The sequence below is a fragment of the Acipenser ruthenus genome, chromosome 21 (assembly GCF_902713425.1).
Source record: "Acipenser ruthenus chromosome 21, fAciRut3.2 maternal haplotype, whole genome shotgun sequence".
In the NCBI taxonomy this organism is placed as follows: Eukaryota; Metazoa; Chordata; class Actinopteri; order Acipenseriformes; family Acipenseridae; genus Acipenser; species Acipenser ruthenus.
Genome location: NC_081209.1, coordinates 24,735,566 through 24,759,410, shown reverse-complemented (window position 1 = coordinate 24,759,410; position 23,845 = coordinate 24,735,566). Strand labels below are relative to the sequence as shown.

The window sequence follows — 23,845 nt, the reverse complement described above, 5'->3', positions numbered from 1 at the left end:
GACGTGCAACATCCTCCCTCCCTGAGGACCACAAAGACTTGTTTCAGCACTATGGAGAGCAGTGAAAACCCTTTGATTTACAAAACAATGCCATGCCCTGATCCTTTCTGCCAATGTTTTGTCTTCTCCAGACAGGGAGAAGTAAAATTTCTTCAGAACTCTTGGATTCTGTTGACTTTGGTACAGTAAGAGATTAAAAACCAATCCCAACTGTGCCGTGCCCTCACTGTTAAAAAGCATTTCTGCCGAGAGAAATGAAGTGCTTCAATAGCTTTTATTGTAATGAAATGAAAGGTACTGCTCCGGCAGACAGTCAAAACAGTGGCTCACATTCTGTGTCTTGTTCTGTCGATAAATTCTGTTTTATATTTCTAAAACACTTATTTATGAATGCTTTTGATCTGCGATTAAATAGATTTTTTATTTAAAGAAATTGCTTTTATAACCTCTTTAAAAGGTTACGTAGCCCTTGCTTAAAAACATCATGATAAAGTCCCAAAGAGCTACCAGTAAGCAGTTCACAAACTGTCTTAACAAAACAACACTCTAAAAAATCAATAATAATACCTATTCGTAACTTTGTGTGTTTCAACTCGTAATGTTTACACACATATATATAGAGAGAGCGAGAGAGAGAGAGAGAGAGAGCGAGAGAGAGCGAGAGAGAGCGAGAGAGAGAGCGAGAGAGAGAGAGAGAGAGAGAGAGAGAGCGAGAGAGGAGAGAGCGAGAGAGAGAGAGAGGTAACGCTGGTTTACACAGAACTAGACAGAAATCTAAAATTGATTTTTTTTAATACAGTGGTGCCCCTACTCATTTCTAACAATAATAATCTCTTGAAACACAGAACATCATGTCACAGCTGCACTATATTATTCCCCATCAAGGGAGAATCCTATTACACTAAAAATGGATCACAATGCCCTGGTCAATGCCCTTGTTTGTTCCCGTTTAGCGGAGTGACGTGTGAAGGGTTAATCCACGGCTCAGCCTGACAAAGTGAGTCAGCTGGAGATGGGGCTGATTTTTATATGTATAAACTGGATTTCAGACAGACATGCCGTCAGCACAGAGGAGCACTGAACTGACATGCACTGGGCAGCCCTAGTTTTTCGCCCGTGACCCATGTTGTGACAACATGCTGTCTGCTTGGAGTATAGAAACAGATTCCAAGAGTCAGAAATTGTTCAAGATATAAGCATTATGCTCAAGTCAATAAAAAAACTTTTTATACTGTATATTCTATAGGTCCAATACAAAAAAAAAAAAAACTAACATCAACCTATGTATAAATATTTTAAGAAACGTCTTAATCAGATGACACTGTTTTAGTCCATTAATGCTTTCCAGTGTCACAACAGGAGAAAAATATAACTGCTTCAAAGTGCATGTATTACATTAACGAGACCATTCACTTGTATTTCCAATTTTAAAGATCACAATGTAACTTTATGAATTTTGTGTTTCAAGTGAACTATAAATCAACTATATTTCACAGATGTAATAACAGTATTATATTCTCTGATGTATACTGTATATATTAATTTGGTATAATGCATCCATGGAATCTTTACACTTGGTGTAGGAAGTTTCCTCCACAGTATAAACCTGTATGTCCTGCATTCTTCTTTCCAGACGTAATCCCAGCTTAGCCACTGGTTGCCTGTGTGACCTTGGACAAGTCACTAGACCTCTTTATTGTGCCTCTGCCTCACACGACTGAGACACTGAGTAGACCAGGACTGAGATGCAGAAGATCTACCATTTCAGTCTTGATAATAAAACATAATACACTCATTTTGCAGAAAGACAGCTTTTAAAAATACAGTAGCAATATGAATTACTGCCACTTCCGTTTGCTAGATAACTAAACCCTTTATTTACAGGATGCAGAACTATACCACTATACCAGCACTAGACAGCACAGTATGATCTCCATGTTTTATAGAAGAATACAGGTACAGTAGTTATAGGTTAATCACATTCTAAAGGACTAAATAATTTTTCAAACACACCCATTCACAAATATTAATAAAACGTATTGTAATGATTACTATGCAATAATTTACACTAATCAGGGGAACCTTAACCTACACTATAATTAATATAGTTCTTTCACCGGATTACAGTACCAACTAATTATACATGTGCACTTGTTTAGTCCAAAAATGTTAAATTATACATTTAAATTAAAATTGCTAAAAACTACAAATCTATAATGTTGTGGGATGTTTTACATCTGCAGACAATGAAGCATTTCGGAATGCCACTGGCATTTGTAAACAGCTCTGCTGAGAATCCTTTTTTAAGGTTTTATCATTCGAGTTACAGATTACAGAGCATATCTGATCCTCAGAGTTCCACCGAGGACAATTAACTGAAGAGCAGGATTCTGGGTAACCCAGCATCACCCCCTGGTGGTAAACCAAAAGTGCTGCTGCTAGACACCGCTTCATAAAAACACTGTTCCAACAATTTTGTATCAGCATTTATACCATTTCTTCAAAGGTGGTTTCTCCCTTCCTATACTAAAATCCCATAAAAAGAATGTCATCTCTGTATGTATTTTACTGTAAAATGTTATCAGTATAGAAAACACATTGTTTAGAAAAAAATAGATTACAGACCATGTAGAAAACAATTCTCGATTTATCCTGTAGATGGCTCTATAAGCAAAATCCTGACACTGCACGGCTTCTACACAACTGCAGTGCAGGCCCCTACCATATACCACAGTCCTCTCAGCATCTGAATAAAACAGCCGTTGGGGACCATTTTGGAAACACAGTGTAAATTGCAGACTACGTAGATCCTCTCTTCAGGTACTTCACCAGGCAGGGTGCTCCCATGCAGCCTCTTCGTTTTGTTTTCCAGCCCTCTGCTTAGCATGACTCTCAACAGAGCGAGATTGTTGTTTGAATGATCTGTCAAAAGCAAATGACAATCTTTTTGTCATTCACAGTCAGGGTTCTAGCCGGCTATACTCCCTTAAGGGAGCGGCATTTTTTCCTAGCCTACCTCAGCTAACAGAGCAAATGTCACATCAAGCATTGTGACTGTCTGCTGGATGGCACCTTCAAAACCCAAACCCTGTCCTTTATAAGTTATTTCTAAACACTGTTTTCCAAGAACAGACGTTTGAAGCCCCAGATTGCTGCAGCTTACTCTGAACTGCTGGTAAAAAAAAACCTAGTGTGTCTACAAGTAAGGATCTTTCTTCAAATCATCACAGAGCTTTAGAAGGGAAAGTGAGTTTAGCCACATTCATTTTTTTTCTCATCTCTTGGTATTTGCCCTATGTATAAATTACATATTGAAAAAATATTAAGTGTTCTAAAAATAAATGACAGATAAATTGATGTTTGTATTAATTTGTCTCAACTGACACTTGGGGACCAGAAGATGCTGTGTGGTTTTTTTGTTTAAGTTTTGCCTTTAAAACCCAATAGCTGTAAATGTTTTAGAACTTTCATATGCTCTTCGACATTTCTTTTACAACTTATTTTCAATTGATGATGTGCTCTGTACTATACTGCTCTGTACTGTTTGCAATAATATGCTATATTCCCCTGTGTAGAAATTCAGTTTCTACAGCTGCTATCTGCATGCATTTCATTATGACAGAGTAGTTTGGAGTATAGGTCAGTTCTGACGACCAGGGTTTGGATTAACGAGAGTCAACTATAGAATGGAATGACTCTCTGGATTAGCTCAATTCATCAGCGAGTAGTGATTTGAAACAAATTAACTAATGGAAACAATATACAGACAAAATAATTCTTCAAAAGCTAATCCGACTATAACTTGAAAACACACACACAAATACCTGCCTGGTGGTGCCGCGACCTGGGAGTCAGGCCCAGCGACCACACGTCCAGACATGAAGGTCGGGTGTCTAGGAGCCCCGGTCGAGGGATCCAACCCCTGTGGCACAGGGGTGGTGGTCTCTTGACCTCCCCCGTCTTCTCTGTAGCCGGCAGCTCCCTCCTCTTGGGCTCTGGCCACAGAATTATAGAAACAACAAATCCCTGGGCGGTGATGTGCTGGCATCCCCGGGCGGTGACGTTCTGGCGTCCCCGGGCGGTGACGTGCTGGCGTCCCCGGGCCATGCAGGGTTTGCAGCCCTAAGCGTTGCAGGCTTGGCAGACCTAGGCGGTGCAGGCTTTGGTCTCTTGGGCGGTTGAGGCTAGGGCTCCTCCCACTCCAGGTCTGCATCTGGGTCCTCTTCCTACTCCGGGCAGCTGACCTCCACATGTCCATACTCCAGGCAAATGGAGCACATGGGTGCACCAGCCCAGGCCAACTAGGACTGCTCCACCTCCCAACACTCTCGGTGGATCCGGCAGACCACCTCTTCCATCGCATTCAAGGCCCCCTCTAGTGTCGAGTACTTCCCTCGGATCCCCTTCAGCTGGAACTCGGGTGTTTTCTCCCCTCTGTTTTTAGCCACTGGAGGGTGCTGGGGTCCAAAAGCCATCTCCTGGCTACCTCCATGTCTCTCTTCACTACCAACAAAAAAATCATCATCAAAATAAAAAAAAAAAAAAAAGGTGTACCCGCAGCACCTGTTCTGGCCCGTGGAGGCGCTATATCCCACGCTGGACACCACGTGTGGCAAGACGGCTCGAGTGGTGACGTATGCAGACTAGGAAGTTGACAGAGACACACACACAGGTACCGCTGTTTAAAAGTGCTGGTGCGCGTATTTATTATTCAAACAAAAAAAACAAAACACTTTTACACAAAACAGCTCACCGAGCAAAATACAAATTTAAACAAAAACACACAGTCTCGAAACACACACAAAAATACCTCCACCATACAAGTACCGTGCTGGTCCTTCCAGCACGATCAACAAATCAGCAAATTATTTTTACTTTCTGTTTTTCGTTTTTTCTCGTCTCTCTCTCTCTCACACACACGTTCCTCCTCTTTAAAACACACACCACAAACACACACGTTTATATACAAGTGGCCATTTCCGATTTAACAACAAATGAATCAATTCAGAGATGGCCGCATTCTGCACGAGTTTTAAATAAACATAAAATACCTTTTAAATCATAACAATACAACAATAAACCATTCCTTTTTAAATCAACCCACAATAACACATTTGTTTTCAAAACCATACATTTTTTTAAATAAACGCAAAATACATTAAGCAGCAAGGCTTTGCCTTGCCCTCTATCTACACACAGGGCTTTACCCTGCCACAGGCTTAAAAACCTCCAATATAAGGGAAATGCAGATTATGGTGGTCCCTTCTATTTTCACCCAAATCGTTTTGGTAATCCAGCCCAAGTCACCTATAGCCAAGCTTTAAATCCACCACTGCATAATGCACGACTGTTCAAATGTAAACTAACAAACTATTTTTAGCTACTGAAAAATATTCCTGGCCTGGGGAATACTGATTGGAAGCATTGTGCTCATTTTGTTTATCAAGCAGCTATTCAGCCTCTAGTGGGGCCCTGGTGCTTATGCAAGCAAAAGCTTTCAAGAGTGCCTGCAGCTGCAATACTGGCTTCCAGGTAGGCTGCAGGTTTTGAACACAGCTGCCCCTGGGAACAAGAACAGCCTCATCTCCATCTGGAATAGAAGGCTATCAGATATGTTCCATCTCAAGATTCACAGAGGGAGAGAGTGAGAGAGAGAGAGAGAGAGAGAGAGAGAGAGAGAGAGAGAGAGAGAGAGAGAGGGAGGAGGAATTCATATAAGACACCTCTGTATAGCCCAGAGTTAAAATGGAATTTACAAAAAGATGCATTTTATTCCCTCTGTCGCTGCTGTCTATGCACTTTGTTCCATTCAGCAAATACTGCTTTGAGTTATGACTCATCCAAGTGCACCTGCGCCCATGTGTTAAGTACTGACAAATAAAAGCCCTACATCCATTTACACAACAAAGAGATGTACCCCGCAAGGCAGCCAAGCTCGCTCTCTCTCGCTCTACCTCTCTCTCTCTCTCTCTCACTCACTCACTCACTCACTCGCTCTCCCTCCTCACTTGTTTGTTCTGGGGAAAAAAAAGCACTTTCCCTCGTTGCCCCAGGGATTTTGATTTTTCTCTTTTGCACTACTTTGTAAACCTTGATTCATTTATAAATAATTTCCCTTCTTTAAAGAATGAAGCATATTTAATACCAAATGAACTTCGCAAAAGCATAAGATTATCACAGCCCCATACCCCCCCCCCCCCAAACACCGTCCAACCTTTCCATTCAAAACCCTTTATTCTCTGAGGATACATTTCCAAGCAAAGAGGGATCAACAAACTAGTTGCTTTAAATCCTTTCTGATGCTGGGCTGAAGTTAGTTAGAAAGGCTTAATGAAGGCTTTAACAAAAAAAAAATCCACCAGGGCTTCACAATAAGCATCTGACTTGGTGATTTATGCATATTAATAACCCCAGCCCTACCGAGGCAAGCTGAGCTCTAGACTCCCTCCGAATCTTAATGTCTTCAGCTCCACTGGGATTATTACAAATGTAAATTTCTGAAATTCACAGCTATTAATCTCTGTCTGTCCTCCTGTTCAGCAACATAATGACTAATTAAACATCAAAAGACCTGCACTGGAGATCTTCTTAGACAGTTTCTGTCCCAGCAATCCTCCCAGGAGAGGTATTCAGTGGTTCGGACAAGAAGGCCGGAGTGCACTGGCAAGCCGCAAATCACTAATATAACAAAACTAAAATGTTTATTATCAAATCAAGGGCATCTGGCAGCGAGCAGTGCCGTTTTTGTGGGCTGGAGACAAACACATGATGTTCTCTCTGTAATGTCACTGAACAGGGAAAAGTTAAGCTGCTGTGAACTCAGTGGCAGCAATACAAATTGTCTGTTAGTGCGGTGGTGTGACCCAGATCTGTTTATAAAATGCAGGCAGAGATAATCTGAAACTCACAGACGAAGGCAATCCAGGAGGAACCTTTCTCACTTTCTTTGCTTGTAAGGGATCTGCAAAAAGGGAAAGAGAAGCCTGTTTGCAAGGTTTGCAATATTACATAGATTCTGTATTGTGTGTGTATGAGACTTTGTATAAATGTACATCCAATTAAACCATTGAGAAGCCCTGAAGCCAAAGGGATTGCAGTAAAGCAGAGATATTCAATCACATGCTTAGATCACATAGGGGTTTATTAAAAATCAATTATTTGTATAACTTTTTTTGCTATAAAAAAGTCTAAAAAAGTAAAAAAGAAAAAAACAGCAATGGTGTGATGTTTTTTTTTTGTGCGTGTGTTTGTTTTGCATCAAAAATCTAATTTGAATACGGCACACACCGAAACTAGAGACTTCCTTGAGCATACCTCATAATAGCAATAAAACATCGGGATATGGAAATTGAAGTCCACAACAATATAGAATGCTTTACAATAGTCCCGCCGTTTATAATGGTGTTACTAAGTCACATTAAAAATGCATAATCACTCTGTATACTAATATCCAGTGACAGATGCAGTAGGAGTTTATTTAAAGTAATTCCTGGCCATTACTGTCAGTCAACAGGCAGTGCGTTGCAGATCTGTGTCGTCCGCGTTTCACACAGAGAAAAGCAGAACCACCATTGCATGCTGGAGGCGGGGTGCCTGAACAAGCAAGAACAAAACGGTACAGAAATAGTTTTGTCCCTTGGGGCACAAGAAACTGTAAAAGTATCTCAGGATGATTAGAATTAAATATGCAGCTGGTTTTAATCATTAGTATCTGGACAGCATTCTGATTAACAGGCTTCTTGATTTTTAAGAGGCATCTAGTGCTATATGAGTGATTATATAACTTAAGTAGTGGTATTTGTAAATGGGAAGAAATTACTCTCGCTGTGGTTTGGTGCTAATGGTAGTACAAGGATGGTTTTTGTACAATAATGTAGTAAAATCTGGAATGCTCTGCAGTACGAGTCTTATTTCCATCCCTGTAGTTACACGTGCACAGGATCTGAACATTCACTTTCTAAGATGCTAGGGGGGCGTATTTTCAAAAGAGATCTCTCCATTTGTTAATTATTATTATTAAAGTAGTTCTTATTACACCCTGAATTATATTAATCCATTGTTTTGTTTTTGTAAAATTATTCTCTTTACAAAAAGTTCATTAGAGTTGGTACCCCATTTCCTACAGCCAAGTGAAGATGCAGTCGCGTGTGATACTGACCAGGCGGCGCAGTGTCGTGAAGCGTCCTCCGTCGTGGGTTTGCGGAAGAGAACGAATAGAACGGGGTTCCAGGTTTTGCCGACGATGACAGCGGTCCTGGAGTTCCAAGCCCCATGTCTGATCGAAGACTGGACTGTAAAACAATGCGATAACACCCTGTCATCACTTCACGCTACAAATATTACTGAGCCTGAAGCAGCTGATAATACCAATCATTATACCATATGTTCAAGACAGTTGCTGTAATTTACTGGATTTTCAACCATGACTCACCCCGAGGCCTTTTTTTTTTTTTCCTTCTGGAGAAATAAAAAAAATTAAATATAATTCCCATCATTTCTCAAGGAAAATATTACTGCTCTCAAAACCGATTAAAAAAAAAGGTTTCAGACCTGAAGCATGCATTTCAAATGAATTAGAAAAGGAGTACATTCACAGTGTATTGTAGAGTTGCAAAAGCTTCTATCATTAAGAAATGCAATTCAAAAAGTATTATCCAACATGAGGCCATGTAGTGGAATATTATAGAGTTGTGCACATGAACTGATACTTGAACCACATGTCTAGGCATTACAGATTGGTAGATGGGCAACCAGCCAAACAGGTGTTAACTAGCCTGACAGATTCTTTCATTTCTGAGTAAGATTACAACTTGGTAACAACAGTTATAAAAATGAACCCAAATTCAGCTTTTAACGTGTGTTCAACAATGCAGTTTGTGTGGAGCTTTAAAGGGGTTTTAATGTCAATAAAACCCCTTCTCTCTTTAATATTATGGCTGATGGTAATAATTGTATTCTTGGGGTTAATATGCAATATTTACTATTTTTTTCTGATTTGAATAACATGTTTATTTAATCAATCCTTTATTTTGAACTCTGAAGCACAACTACATCACATGCATACTGTGCCGTGCAGCCTTAAAGAAGCTAAAATACCCCAGGTTGTTTTTTGGTCTTAACTAAAATGTGGACAAATGGATCCCTAACAAAAAAAAGTGTCTGAAATGCTATAGTGAATGTGTTATTAGCCTGTCATAAGAAAAAACATTTTAACATGCTATTTTCACATATGTAGAAGTCCAGAATTAACACGTCTGTTGGGTGAATGCAAAATATGACGTTTGTATGAAGCAATGCATAGTACCAACGTTCAGTGTTTTCCGCCAATGGGCTGCAACGAGGTATCAAACAATAAAAAAAACTTCCAATGTAACATAAAAAGGACATAATAAAAGTCACTTTTTTAATATTACGTGCACAGCATACAACTGTCTTAACCTCTTTTGACCTTACCATATCATTTACTAGCTTAAGGCATGAATTGTCAAGGATGGTGCAAGCATGCATGTAAACAACTTTGGTTAAAAAAAAAAAAAAAAGCGAATTGCAGTTAAAAAGAAAAATCAATGTCATTAGTCCAACCTATTGATTTTACTGTCTTGTTAAGTCTAGGATAAAAAATTATTGACTAGCACTGATCATGACCTTAGGGCATCTTATGACAAACACACAAGAGAGATACACTCATTCTAAACCCCCCTCAGGATACAATGACAAGGAAGGAGTTTAGTGGTTAGTGCTACCAGGACAGGGTTCACTCTCAACCATCTGTCTCTGAGCCGGTGGCTCACAAAACCATCGAGAAGACCCAGCTTAACCACAGACCTAATATAGAATGTCTGAGCCTGTAGTCAGCGAGACCCTTGTTGATAAACATACATCCAATTACAAGGGAATAATCAACAGAGGGTTATCCTCCTAAAACACTAGCCAATAGCCCTTGGATTAGCATACTTACAAACACAGACGTCTAAATGACATTCTTTTAAACTAAAACTATAGCTCCTATTTGCATACTCATGAAAGCTAAACCAAGTAAGCATTTAGAATTAGTCTATATTACTGGATAACACCTTGGACAGGGTTCAAATCTGCTATTGAAAAGAGCTTTTATTTCAGAAAGAAATGGGTACACATGTGTAAGTGTAGTGAAGGATAGCGTTAAGATAAGCAATGATTTCCACTGAAGCTATAGAATACGAGACCAAGGGGTCCCCGAGTGGCTCTTCCAGTTAAAGCACAGCCACTGGGAGTGCAGGATGAGTCACACAGCTTGGACGGTGCCAGGTCGCGTCCAGGCTGTGCAAAGATGCCCAACTTTGCTGGGGACTCCGAAGGGGGCGACACATTTAAGTGGGAGATTGTGAGTTGAAACAAGAAAAACGGAAAAAAACAAAAACAATATAAAACCAAGATCTCATGATGTAGGTCACAGCGCAAATTCACAGCAATTTATAAAGGTTTTCTTGGAAACAGTGATACATTTCATGGTTTGTCACAATCTACTTTAAAGCATTACCACCTTCCAGAACCAAGCTTATCATCATTTATCAGGCTCACTGATGCAAACTCTTCCCTGAGCTCAAGAGTAGAAACATTACAGGTCTCAAGGCTTTCTGCATTCCTCTAGAAATACTGGTTCCTAGCGCCTGTCTTCGCCTCTGCATTGACCTGGCTAGGTGTTTGTCAGTTATCTGTTTGCAGAATTAACACACAGATTTGCTGAAAGACAGTGGAAGGGTTCCCTAGCACCATCAGCGTGCAATCAGCCCATGAGAATACTGTAGAACTTTATGTTACTGACATGCTAAATATCAGGCAGGACTCTACACAGTTGTGATTGATTCCTACTGTCAGTCACACTGGAGTGTGATTGGGTGCTAAGTGCACTGTTCACAATCAGAGCATGTTGACACGGCGTACAATATAAACACTTGTTTTATTGAAGGCGATAATGAATAAGGCTGATAAAATAATAATTATCAAACCATAACACTCCAGATAGCAGGTTAGCAAGATTATGGTCTACAGATTGTCACAGATACTGTAAATAAGATGGGCTTTCCATTTTGGAAATGGTAAAAGTGAAAAGACACAAAGTCAGAGATAAAACACTAACAATCGTATAATAATCTAAAAGACGTACCTAGTGTTTTAAATTCTGGGGACTGTACACATTATTAGTGTAGCTTGTACAGATTTTTATCTAAAAGAATCTCATGTGAAGATTATGTGAAACACAATTATTATGTTTTCATGAACAAAGGTAGCATGAATAAGTAATCAACATGAACCAGATGAAAAATTTGTCTTTGATTGTGACCTTCTCTCGTGCTTTGTTGTAAACAAGGTTCCATTAAAACACTTTGTGCTGAACTTGTAAAGCTTCATTACTAATCTGGTACTTTTTTTTGCCATGTATTCAACAAATCTGTGCTATGGGGAACATGGCTTCTATAGTAGAAACTGGAGTTATCCCAAATTCTAACTTCAAATCAGATGACAATGCAGTCACTCCATCCATTACCAAACATTAAAAAACACAAGGGTTTATTATGTTAAAAATCTGTCGATATGGGAAGATTTCAATACAGAATAGCCTCTCCAAATTTTAATTATCATCATCTATGCTGAAATGTCATGCAGGTTTGAGAAGATAATGACAGTCATCCGTCAACTGCTTCCTGCCAGAGTAATCAGGCTAATCTGTCTCACTGGAATAGAGCTATAGAGAGACAGCTACCTGGGGTACCAAGCTCTGAAACAATACAACATAATAAAGTGATTTCAAATAACACATTCCTGAGATCCAAACTGTCCTCCTTAGCACTAGCACTGCTTAACATAGAAGAATATTTCCTCATGTTTACCTCTGGACGTCCTCAAGTTACAGTGCAAGATAGACACTACTGGATACAGTAATCTTTTTGATGACCTTTCACCTCACATGACTTCATGTGGGGGATGACCATGACTCTAACAAATAACAATAGCATCATTTTAAAAGCTTTAATTCATTTAAATATGGGTTCGAGCAATCCCAATTGGTCCACTCCAGTTGTAATGGCCCATGTTGTAACATGGAAATACAGCAATGGACCTGCTTGGAAAAATCCGAAAGCTAAAATTATAATACATGCATTGTTCTACTTTGGAAAGCAAGTCATTTGAAGGATCGCTAACACAGTTAGAGAAGGGACAGTGCCTTCCTGTTTGACAGCGCCGGAACATTTAGAATTTCTAACTCAATAATACCTGAAGTGTCTTACATCATGTTCACATGATGTAATAACATGCTGTTAAATGAGTCACCTTGCATTAGCTTCATGACCATAACATAACGGATGGGCCATTACAAAGAGACTGGTGTAATAATATTGCTGGGAACATTGACAGATTATTTTAGCATTGGATTTTCTTATTGATCCACCGCAGGAAGCTTCGGAGGTAGACAGCTTTATTAACAAATTGTACGCAGGAGTACTCCAGCAGTAACATAAACAGGTTAAAAAAAGCACATTCTTCACTTGAGGAATTGAATTAATGCCACAAAAGCACACATGCTGTCAAGTGCCACACATTTCCTAGCTCAATGAAAGATTGCTAAAGACTTCAACACGGTACTTTTAAAAACTTATAACAAGGAACTTTCAAGTTGTACATGTAAGACTTTTAATATGCACTAGAAAGACAACTACTTGAGAACAACATGGCAAATGCAAACAAACAATAAAGTGCAAGGAAGAGTGAACTATAGAAAACAAACAGCAATGTATTTTATAATGGAATAAACCTCAACATGACTTTAGGACACCGAAGATTTGAAAGGGGTTTTCCATATACTTTCATAATGTGACATGCTTTGAATACTGAGAGTGGAGGTTTTACGGAACACTTAGCAACTCTGCTCAATTTGAACTGAAGCTCTCCATCACAACTGAGGCATACCATCACATTTCCACATCACTTCAATCACCATCAATGCTCTGACACCAAGCGTCAGTAACAGGTGACACAGCATCAACTGCCTCCTGCCCTGTCCTCTGTACTTTACACTCTCACACAAAACAAATCACATTCAAATGACTAAATTAAGGAAATGGGCCAGAAAACGACCAAAGGAAACAAGAGGTGGTTGGAGGCTAGAATAAGTGACATACAAATACTGAAAAAAGTATTATGGTAGCAAGAAATCGAAACATAGCACAGCTTTTCTTTATGTGTATTTAATGTTGTGATTAGTTTATGGCAAATACGAGTTGGAGAATATGAGTTGAACAAGATTTTAATCCATTCTTTATTTTGGGAATCCTGCATTTGCTCACACAGCATTGGGTGCCGGGAGTAACTTGACACCTGATTTTAGTAATTTTGTGAATTTTTAAATGAAGCCATTTTAAAAGGATTCTATTTTAGTGTTTATTTGTTTTAACTTTGGGCTATTTTCAGGCTCTCCTATTTTGTTTTTGCTATGGGAAAGTGTTGTATCCCAACCCTGGTCACTTATTGTTACAAAAACACCAACAATAAACATTTTACAGAGAAGGCTGACACAAAACAGTGGAAAAATGGTTCCTTACATGTTTTGTAACACTCAAACTTGCTTTTATACAAAACGGTCTAAACTGCACTGTTGTAATCTAGTAACCCTGCTTCGAAATGTTTCTGACCAGCATTAAAACTCAATTCTGTATACTCCTGGGAAAGGTAAATATTTCAGTTGGTATCTGAAGTCATTTAACATGTATGTTTGTAAAGGAAAAGGTAAAGAACTTGTAATGTCTGAAAAAAAGGAACACTTTCTGTTACCAAATTGTATACACTTATTCCAGGTATAGTTTTTAATTTTAAATAACTAATATTAACAATAATTAAATATCATAAAAAGCACCATAAACTGTACAAAATAAAAGCATAGAGGATATCATTAACTCGTCAGAAAATCCTTCAAAGACGATCATACACGTCACAAAGCTCCTTATATTCCATGTGTGTTTGGGTGTAGGGTGCGTGTGGACCATCAAAACCAAAGAAGGAAAATAAGCCCATTTCTGTGCTAATAAAGTTGACTTGGAAGTTGAATATGAGCTAGAGACACCACAGGAAGCTTGTATTAATGAGAGCAGTGCAGATACAGTTGAGCCTTTGTTTATGACATCTGTGTGGAGGGGGGAGGAGATTTGAGATGACCCTTATTTAATGGTATCTCAGCAGAGAGGTGTTCTCACTAATGTTACCACACTGAGCTGCCTGCCTGAGCATGACTGTGCAGGCCACAGAGACTGCTATTAACATTTTTGTATGGACTCTGCTTCTCACATTTCAATTCACCAATGAGCTTGCATGCTGGGCTTTTCGAGCTACTTAGATATTCCTGTAAACACGAGTTAACAGCTTGCAAAATGACTGGAACTTTCCTGTTGAAAAATATCTTGGCATGTCTCTATTACACCAGCTAATTATTTTGTAATTATCTTTAAAACACATATCCTGAATGCATTCTTAACGCTTAAGCATACAGGCATGGCTTAAGACCCTAAAATGAATTATTTATATTAGGATTTATACAGTCTAATATAGCTTTATCTAGCTACCTAGTGAAAGAGAAATATAATGACGACTGCATGCTAGTCATTGTATAGGACTACAATGAGTTTACTACCACAATAATGCTTTTAAATATAGCCCTGAAGATGCTACTGTCCCTTTTTATATTTTACAGCATGGTTTCCTGTGAAGAAAAACCTGAAGTTTAACATTTCAGGTCTAAACTATGAACAACTTCCTAAAATCTATATTAATAAAATCATTTCAGAAAAACAGTAAAAAAAAAAAAATGCACATAAGAAAACGTGGAGAGTTAGGAAGTGGAGACTAATGCAACCAGACACCAGAACAAAATGATTATCCTATAACTAAATCTAATTAATAATGATACAAGTTAGAACATGCTGCAGCTGTGCAATACTACACCAAGCAAGAAAACAAAACTGAATGTGTGCGTTGATAGTGTTTCTTTCTAATAGCAAATGCGTCTATGTAGTTCATAGCACAGTATAAGAGCACAAAGGCAAACAACTTACTTGGCATCCAGAAACTCCTGGCTCTCTGGCGTACACTGAAAATTGACCTCTCTCTGAAGATTTACCTTAAAACACAAACATACATTATAAATTACTTTAAAAATCAAAGACTTTTTTTTGTATAGATAAAACACAGATTCAAAACAGGTCAGAACAACGTATGCAATCTTTACTTTATGACAAATCTTTACTAAGTTTGAGCTCGCTGTAGGATGCCCACAAAGGAATTAAAAAGTATAAAATGTACTAGAAGTAGTGTAGGGATTTGAACCCATATTTTCAATCTACCAATAGATGACATTTTTAAATATTAACATTTGTGTTGAACAGCTGCTTTAAATCTACCTTGAGACCGGTCAAGGACAGTCATCACTAAAATACTGATTACTATGAAAAGATCCTACTAAAGGTGTTCTTATAAAATGCTTACATCAATGTCAACTGATTCAGTATTTTCTGCTGAAGCAATGTGCCGTGAAACAGCCATCAGGCACAAAATAAATAAAATACATAGTATGCAAAATTATTTGAACTAACATGAAATCATGCTGCTCACATTATCTAAACTCAGCATTTTTCCTCAGGAAAACAGGAATTGTTGACAAAATGATGAACAACTTTGACTAAAGCATGCATTATCCCTGGCAGGTTTTAAAAACAAATACAACAGCAAATGTAGCATTAAAACTCAATTCTGTTTACTCTTGGGAAAGGTAAATATTTCAGTTGGTATCGGAAGTAATTTAACATGTTGTATGTTTGTAAAGGAAAGGTAAAGCACTTAAAAACATCAGATGCTTTTTGCAGTGTCTGAAAAAAAGGAACACTTTCTGTTACCAAATTGTAGACACTTATTCCAGGTATAGTTTTTAATTTTAAATAACTAATATTAACAATAGTTAAATATCATAAAATGCACCACAGACCGTACAATATAAAAGTATATAGGATATAATTAACTCATAAGAAAATCATTCGAAGATGATCCTACACGTCACAAAGCTCAAAACTCACATGAGAAAAAAAAAAACAAGAAAAGCAGTTTAACTGACAATTGTATTTCCTTTTCAGGGTTTTCAGAACTCTATAAAAAAAATCTAACATTTCTAGGTTACCCGTTTCTATAAGGGAACCTGCACTGAGTTGTGGGTTAGCAACTGCGCATATCAGGTGCCCACAACGCAAGGTTACATCTGTTTGACAACGCTGATAGTCACCTGGAAAGAAAGAGCAGAAAACCAAAAACCTCTAAACACTACTTGTTTTTGTTAAGTTGACAGAGACTTTACAAGTCTTTCTCTGTGGGCTTTAAAAATGGCAAGTACTTACAAATGAATATGTAGTGTATTCCCACTCTAAATGGCATATTTCTGCTCATACATAATGTACTGTACAAGCTGTAGAGACACCAGTGCAGTGTAAATCTCTTAAGTGTGCACACCGGTAATGTAGTTAATGCAGAACATGTTCAAGGTAGCCTCGCATTACATTTAGCCTCCAGAGTATTGGAGCTAACTGAAGCAGTATAAATGTGCTGAGGGACCTTGTGCTAATCTACAATGCAACGGAAAAGTCCCCCAGGAGCCCAACTGCAAACAGACATTTAACTGTTTTAGTGTATTTACATGCATGAGCAAAGAATGATGCTCCAGTAAATACAGAGGAGCCGCATCTCAATGCGATCGTTGTGCAGTGTAACCTTCCTCTTTTTGCATGAAAAGTTTTGAGCTATTTGTCCTTTGGTGATAAAGAAGAGCGCTTGACTGTAGTTCCCTAAAAAGCTTGTTATTGAACCATTAACATAATATTTGTTTTATTATTTATTTCTTAGCAGACACCGTTATCCAGGATGACTTACAATTGTTATAAGATATCACATTATTTTAACAATTACCCATTTATACAGTTGGGTTTTTATTGGAGCAATCTAGGTAAAGTACCTTGCTCAAGGGTATAGCAGTGTTATAGGGTTCCCCACCTGGGATTGAACCCACGACCCTCCGGTCAAGAGTCCAGAGCCCTAACCACTACTCCACACTGTTTTCTGGTACTATTGATTATTTAGAAGTAATTGATTTTTAACGCTGGAGTCGCTTATTTGAAGGTCCTCAAAATCAGCATAAACATCAATGTAAAATATCTGTCGTTACACGTTTGATAAACCGTTAAATAACATTGCTCTACGTATTGAAAGCATGCATACAGAAAGATACATTTCTAAATGTTAAAGTAAGACAGTCTTTCCATTCTCACTGCAATTTGTTTAAGTGCTATTGGCTAGTGCTTGTGCCAAGCATGTTGCTGGCCACACCAAAGATGTTTCAGGAACCAATGCCAATAAGCACAGCTGCTGAGCCACTGCGCCCTCCTCCCGTTCACTGCCTGCCAAATTCCTCAGCCCGTTATGAACGATGAGACAGCGGTGTACGAAAACGGCAAGTGTGAGCGAGCCTGGCGATAAAGCGAAGGATCCCCGATAGAGGTCAGTAATTAGCGGGTCCCTAGTTGTAATCACTATTCTAGCCTAGCCTTTATCTCATCATATTCTCCATCTTAACTCATCTCAGAGTGACAGGCATTCCGGCCGCTGCGCAGCCTCCCAATCAATAACTCTAACTCTCGTCTCCTCTTTAAAGAGCCAGCAGCTTCTTACTCTTGATAATAGCGAGCATCATATATTACAGCTAAAGGGTGACAAGCTGATTAATGTTGGCAAACACACCACCTACAAAATAAAATGCAGAGTCAATTATCTACAATGTCCCACATCCTAGCGGTTTAGTTATCTGAACTGTTTAGTTAGTCTGTGTTTAACATGTAGTGTAGGGTGGTTTTTTTTTTTCTTCAGAATACTATAGTGTAAGTAATACTATATTACACTTTGATTGTATAATGCATTAATGATATGAGAAGGGTTATGAACAAAAACAAAGCATCCCCAGGGTGTGTGTGGGGGGAGGCGGGGTAACAGAAACGGCGCCTTGCAAACGGGAATTAACATTGATACAGTCTGTGGACTGAGCAGTGGTTGTAAAGTGGAAGACCTATATAAGAAGCACATGTCATTGTCGGTTTATAGGACGATAACAACATGTGAACTTGACCAAGAGAATCCAAGAACACAGTTGTGATGATGCCTGTAATCCCTGTTTGCTTTACAAAAACACAACTGAAAAGCACAGTTATCTTCGTAATGGTCAAAATCACCCAAAATACATAACCTTTTTTTATGTGAAATATGTACTGTATGCCATAAATATAGTCGGTTGTGTAACTCAACATGTTATTATTCATTATTAATTGGATGTGAATACCAAATTCAATTTTTTTTAATAACAAATGTCATTAAAAAAACAATCCTGGTTAGAGAGATTTATTTCTAATAATTTAACCATGCCCCAGAAAAAAAAAAGTAATTCCACGATCTCTGAATTAGAAAATGACACTGTCCCCATGTTAAATGCTTTTTTTATTGCACACATTATTTCATGAACCTACTACTTCAGCACTAAACCTTGACTACTTCTACATTAAGAGGGTAATTAATTGAATTTGAACATGCTGCTCATTGTAATCTGCATTAGGTGCCTTCTTCTAAAGGGCAGCAGCACGAGAAAGGAGCACAGTAGAAAGCTGTCACCTTCTAAAATGACACTGTAATTAAAACAATTAGCAGGGTGCTAATAATAAAAAACTCTTAAAATAAAAAAAGTGTTACAAACAACAATGCAAAGTAATACATCTAATTACAATATTATTATTATTATTTATTTCTTAGCTGACGCTCTTATCTAGGGCGACTTACAATTGTTACAAGATATCACAGTATTATTTTGTTGTTTTTTTTTACATACAATTACCCATTTGTACAGCTGGGTTTTTACTGGAGCAATCTAGGTAAAGTACCCCCCCCCCCCCCCCAATCCCATGCTCAACTCAATGCATTTGACCCCAGAATATTAAGGTTCCAATAATACACCACACAGCAGGAACCAAAGAAACACCAAATAACCTTAATTGCTGTATCTTATAATCCTGTCTGCCTGATGCCTCCATCGATCAAAGCAAGGTAACCAGTTTCAGAAATATTACAAACATGAAATAAAATAAACATTAAAACTTGGCCTTCTAGATCTTAAAGTAACGTTATTAAGATTTAGCAGTCGAATGATTTTCAAATAAATGCTAGAATAAAAAAAGGTAAAGGCAGCTTTACATTCTTATCCCATTATTTTACTTCTAGTAAACGAGTGTAGTTTATAGTCCCGTAGTTTATAATTCTAATTTAGGGGGAAAATAAATTATGTAGAAAATCAAAATGATCTAATTGTTGTTAGTCGCCTTTAAAAATAAAAGGATTAGTAATATAAAAGCTGTCTAATTAAAACGTGTGTTTCTACAGGCCAAAAGAATTCCCACTCTTATTGATCTTATTGCTACCACTGTACGGTCCCGTGTTTTGATATACCGCTAGGTAGTTATCACAATTCCCATGGGAACAATTTTGAAACCAAGCAACAAACAGCCAATTAGTAATCCTACAATGCTGCTTCTCAAAACTCACTCCACGGCCATCTTTGTTTATTCTTACTGATAAACGTTCCAAATAAAAATCAGCTCTTCTTGATTTGAGGCCAGGGAAAGAAAAGGAAATTATGTAAAGCAAATCCAAATCGATATTTCCTGCATCCTTTACAGTGAACCTGTGACCCTGACCGCAGTTTGAGTTGTATTGTAAAAAGCTGCAGGCTAAACCATCTCCATATACCACACTCCATTATCCCTGTCAAGTTAATGTTCCATGTTGAGCCATATGGCAGGGGTACACGTTCAACAAAGGAAATTCCTTAAACTTGTTATAATCAGCACTTTCAGTCATCCAAAAAACTGACAAACAGCTTTAGTGTGTTTGGTGCATTTCTGTTGATATCCATGACAAAAACAGGAAACAGGGCAGGAAAAGGAGATGGAATGTGGAGGAGTTGGGAACCAAAAAAGGCAGAAAACAAAATAGACTACGAGCAGTTCATAATCACGCAGAGGATACATTACACCCATTTTATATACTGTTCTTCAGTGGTATCCCAATGCTTTTCTGACCAGTTCTCTGTCAAAGCTACCAAAAGCTCATCTCGATATGAATTCGGTGGAGGTCAGAGATAAATAAAAGCTCCCAGAAGCCCCCAGTGCCTGGCAGTGGCCATCGCATCAAGCCTGTCTTAGAGTACAGGCAGAGCAGAACTTCATTTCAGCCCCCGCAGCGACAACAATAAAGCGCTGAGAAAACACACTATCAAATCCTGAACTAAGCATCAATTTCTGTTAATTACAGCCTTGTCAGCAACGTGATTATTCAAACAGCTCATGCAAATGTTAATAAGTCCTTATTTGCATATTTATTTTTTCCTTTGTTGAAATGTCATTGATTATTACATTCTACCATGATGAATGGTGCCGCTGATGCACTCTGATATGTAATTAGTCATTAGGTGGAATGAATAGATCAATTATAAAAAGAGAGACTGGAATTAAGAGAAATCAAACAAGAAATGACAGGAAAAAAGAGCCTTTTACAGGAGAGCTTCTCTGCTCTACTTCAATCCAGAATAATAATAATATTACAGTTAAAATAGTAACGAGATAACAAGGTTTAATAATAAAAAACAATTCGAAAAGCATGCGTTATATTATGCTTAAACTTTCCATTGCAGTATTATTTTTTTTTTGAATAAATACTGTAATACATCTTTTCAAATTCTCCCCAGACACACTCTACACTGACAACCCCTTTTATTTTACATTGAATTCTATTCTTGGGTCTTGGCCCAGGATATCAGCTTACAGTGTGAAGTTTGCTTACAGCTTACTCAAATAAATGAGGACCTGGCCCTTTCATTTCCACATTGTTTTAAGGGAATAAAGGCTCATTTGGCCTTTGCAGTTGCTAGCTTTAACTATCCTCCAGCCAGTACTTGCTATTCACATGTGAAATAAAAAAAAAAAAAAAAAAAACACATTACTGCAGACCAGATGGGAACATTCCACATGACCAAACCAATCAATCACCTCGGTGGGGTGCAGGTGCAACACAGCCGTGCAGCAACACACCATTTCACAGTCTATCGGGCACAAACACATGGTCACCAATCAATGGCACCCTAAGGACCTTCGAGAGGGAAGGTGGGGGTGGAGGGGGAGGGGGCCCTCTGGAGTCTTACTGGTTCATGCCTGATGACTTCATAATCACACATCATTTCATTCACTAGAGGATACAAACTAACAATCTAATAACCTTCCACTGCAAATGATCATGGTGTGCATATTAATAAAGCAGTGGCATTGAACGCAGAGTGATCGGCCTCACGAAGCAGGCACATGCATGGCGTGCAGATCAAGAGACAACCTAAAGCAAAGGCAAAAAAATATATATATTTTATGTCTCAGGAAGGCTATTCCATTCGGTCCCAAGATCAATGACAACATTATTCATTGTGCCACATCAAAGTTTGTGAACACTACTTGTAACACTGCAACTGTTAAATAATGAGATACGAGCTAGCTGAGATGAAGGACGAGGAAGGATGAGAAAGGTCAGGAAATTTGATCTAGCTCTTGGTCATGTACCTCCACAAGCATATTATATTACACATAAATTATAGGCTACCCTAAAAAAAAAAAAAGATGAGAAAAGCATAAAAGCAGCAAAAGATTTCATCTAAGCAAGCTGGCTGCCTGGGCGGGAGCTTTTACAGCTTGTGGGGAAAGCAGTAAAAAAATCGAACATCCTTTCAGTTACTGATTTCATTTTATTCATCCCTCTTCCTACTACTTCCTCTGCTCCAAAGAACCGAAGGAAGAAGAGAGCAGCACAGGAGAGGACCTGCTCAAGTCACTACAGGGTCAGTTCAGAGCCAAGCAGCTGGAGTGGCAAATGCCTCGGGGCAAACCTGGTGCCTGACGTCTGGTCAGACTTGCTCCCAAACGAGCAAACATTTACAGGCAGCTCCTCTCACGGCTGATTTTTTACATTCTTGCTGTAGTATTGCATGTATGTGCTTTGCCAGTACACCCAATGCTGTTGATGTTATGGTAAAAAGCACTAATTAAGAAAAGAAACCCAGAAAGGCACCAGAGGTCAAGTACCTTCACAATAAGCAGCTTAGGAGAGTAAGCTAGAGGACGGCTGCACGTGTCTGTAAGTGGAAGGGGCAGACCAATGGAAAAGGTGGATAACTGCGTGTATAAATGTAGGCCACTAAATATCCAATTAAACCACCCTGCCAAAGTCACAGTGGGATAGTCATTAGAAAACAGAAAATAAAAGATTTAATATGAATAAAACACTGGAGTAATGTTTAATATTCAGCTTGTGTCAAATTTAACGTTTACAGTTTTAATGCTGCTTGTGTGACTGTCGTTGGCTTTAAATACATTTAAACTAATAAATAACAGAAAAATACATAAACATTTTAATAAATTGCGTTTTTAAAAAATATATACTATTATTAGGGCTGTTCCGATTAACAGATTAATCGGACCGATTAATCAACTGAAGAGTTGATCGCAGATTCAATTTAATCGTGCATTAAAAGTGCATTCTGGGTAGAGAGTAAAATGTGTGCTGCTATTTAGGGAAGTGCTGATTAGAAAGTGGTAGGACACAATGGTTTTAAGCTTGTATAAAAAGGGGTTAAAGTTGTGTAAAAATCATAACTGTTGTCTTGTTTTGTACAAGGACTGCTGATAGTGTGCTACGGATGTATATATGTATTTGGAACTGGAATGTTTATCTACATTGATTTAAATGATGGCCTAACATGTATCTGCAAAGTTACTCGTGTGCATGTGTAACCAGCTGTGGTAAAATCCAGCGTGGCGCATTTATCCTGACCAACACAACAAACTGCTGATTTAGTTATAAACCTTGGAGTGTTTTGTGTTTGCGATTGTGCATTGCTAATAATGTTGCTGTTTAGGGGTTACCCCAGAGTGGTTAAACACTGTGCTGCTCTGGCCCATGGGGCTTGTGTGACTGAGTTATCAGGGCACTAAATATTTTTTAATGGGATGGAAAGGTAACATTTGTTACATTTACTGAAATAAAAATAATAATGATTTTAAAAAGACCAAATTCCCATTGGGCTTATTTTTTTTAGATTATGGATTTTTTAAGTATTAGTTACTATGCAGGACAGCCGCTATAAGATCGTTACCTTTATGAAAAATGTGCACGGATTAATCTACCGATTAATCAACTAATGCTCATAAATTAACCGATCAAAATTTCAAGCGACAGCCCTAATTATTATTTATTCAGTGCATCCCTCCTCTGCATAAACTGGAAGAACACCTGAAAATGAGACCTGGAATTCTTGTTTTTACTGGGAGCTCTTAAAAACTTGGGGTAGGAGGAAGTCGATAGAACTGTCATGACACGCTTTCATCTGTGGAATATCTTTGCTGTCACTCTGAACCTCCACTGCAGGAGGGCATCATAGACAGCGTTGCTGCTTCCAGGCAGACCGTTCACATCCTGTCAGGTCTAAAGATAACATCTAATTATCCTTCCACTGCTGCCGAGGTACATCAAATTACTGTGTAATATTTTATAATGAGTAATACACAGACGTACAGTAAGCATGATTAAAGCTCCTTTTAAACTGCTTTTAACCAGATTCATGTTGTTTGTGTGTGCGAGCGTACATTACAGAATAGCATTAGAAGGTTTAAATACCAACCTTTTAAAACTTAAAAGACAAAAA

At 38.3% G+C, this 23,845-nt stretch overlaps 1 protein-coding gene across 12 annotated transcripts in view; it reads right to left on the bottom strand.

Moving 5' to 3' along the window:
• The window catches only part of LOC117428040 (transcription factor 12-like), a 102,250-nt gene that overhangs the window by 28,202 nt on the left and 50,203 nt on the right, over positions 1-23,845 (bottom strand). For 11 of the 12 annotated variants that reach the window (XM_058995187.1, XM_058995189.1, XM_058995190.1 and 8 more), the window contains exons 6-8: positions 15,084-15,148; positions 8,159-8,291; positions 6,909-6,961 (exon numbers count right to left, since the gene is read on the bottom strand). In XM_058995187.1, coding sequence (XP_058851170.1) covers positions 6,909-6,961; positions 8,159-8,291; positions 15,084-15,148 — 251 coding nt within the window. The remainder of the gene's footprint in view (positions 1-6,908; positions 6,962-8,158; positions 8,292-15,083; positions 15,149-23,845) is intronic. The other variant, XM_058995195.1, reaches the window with a different exon arrangement.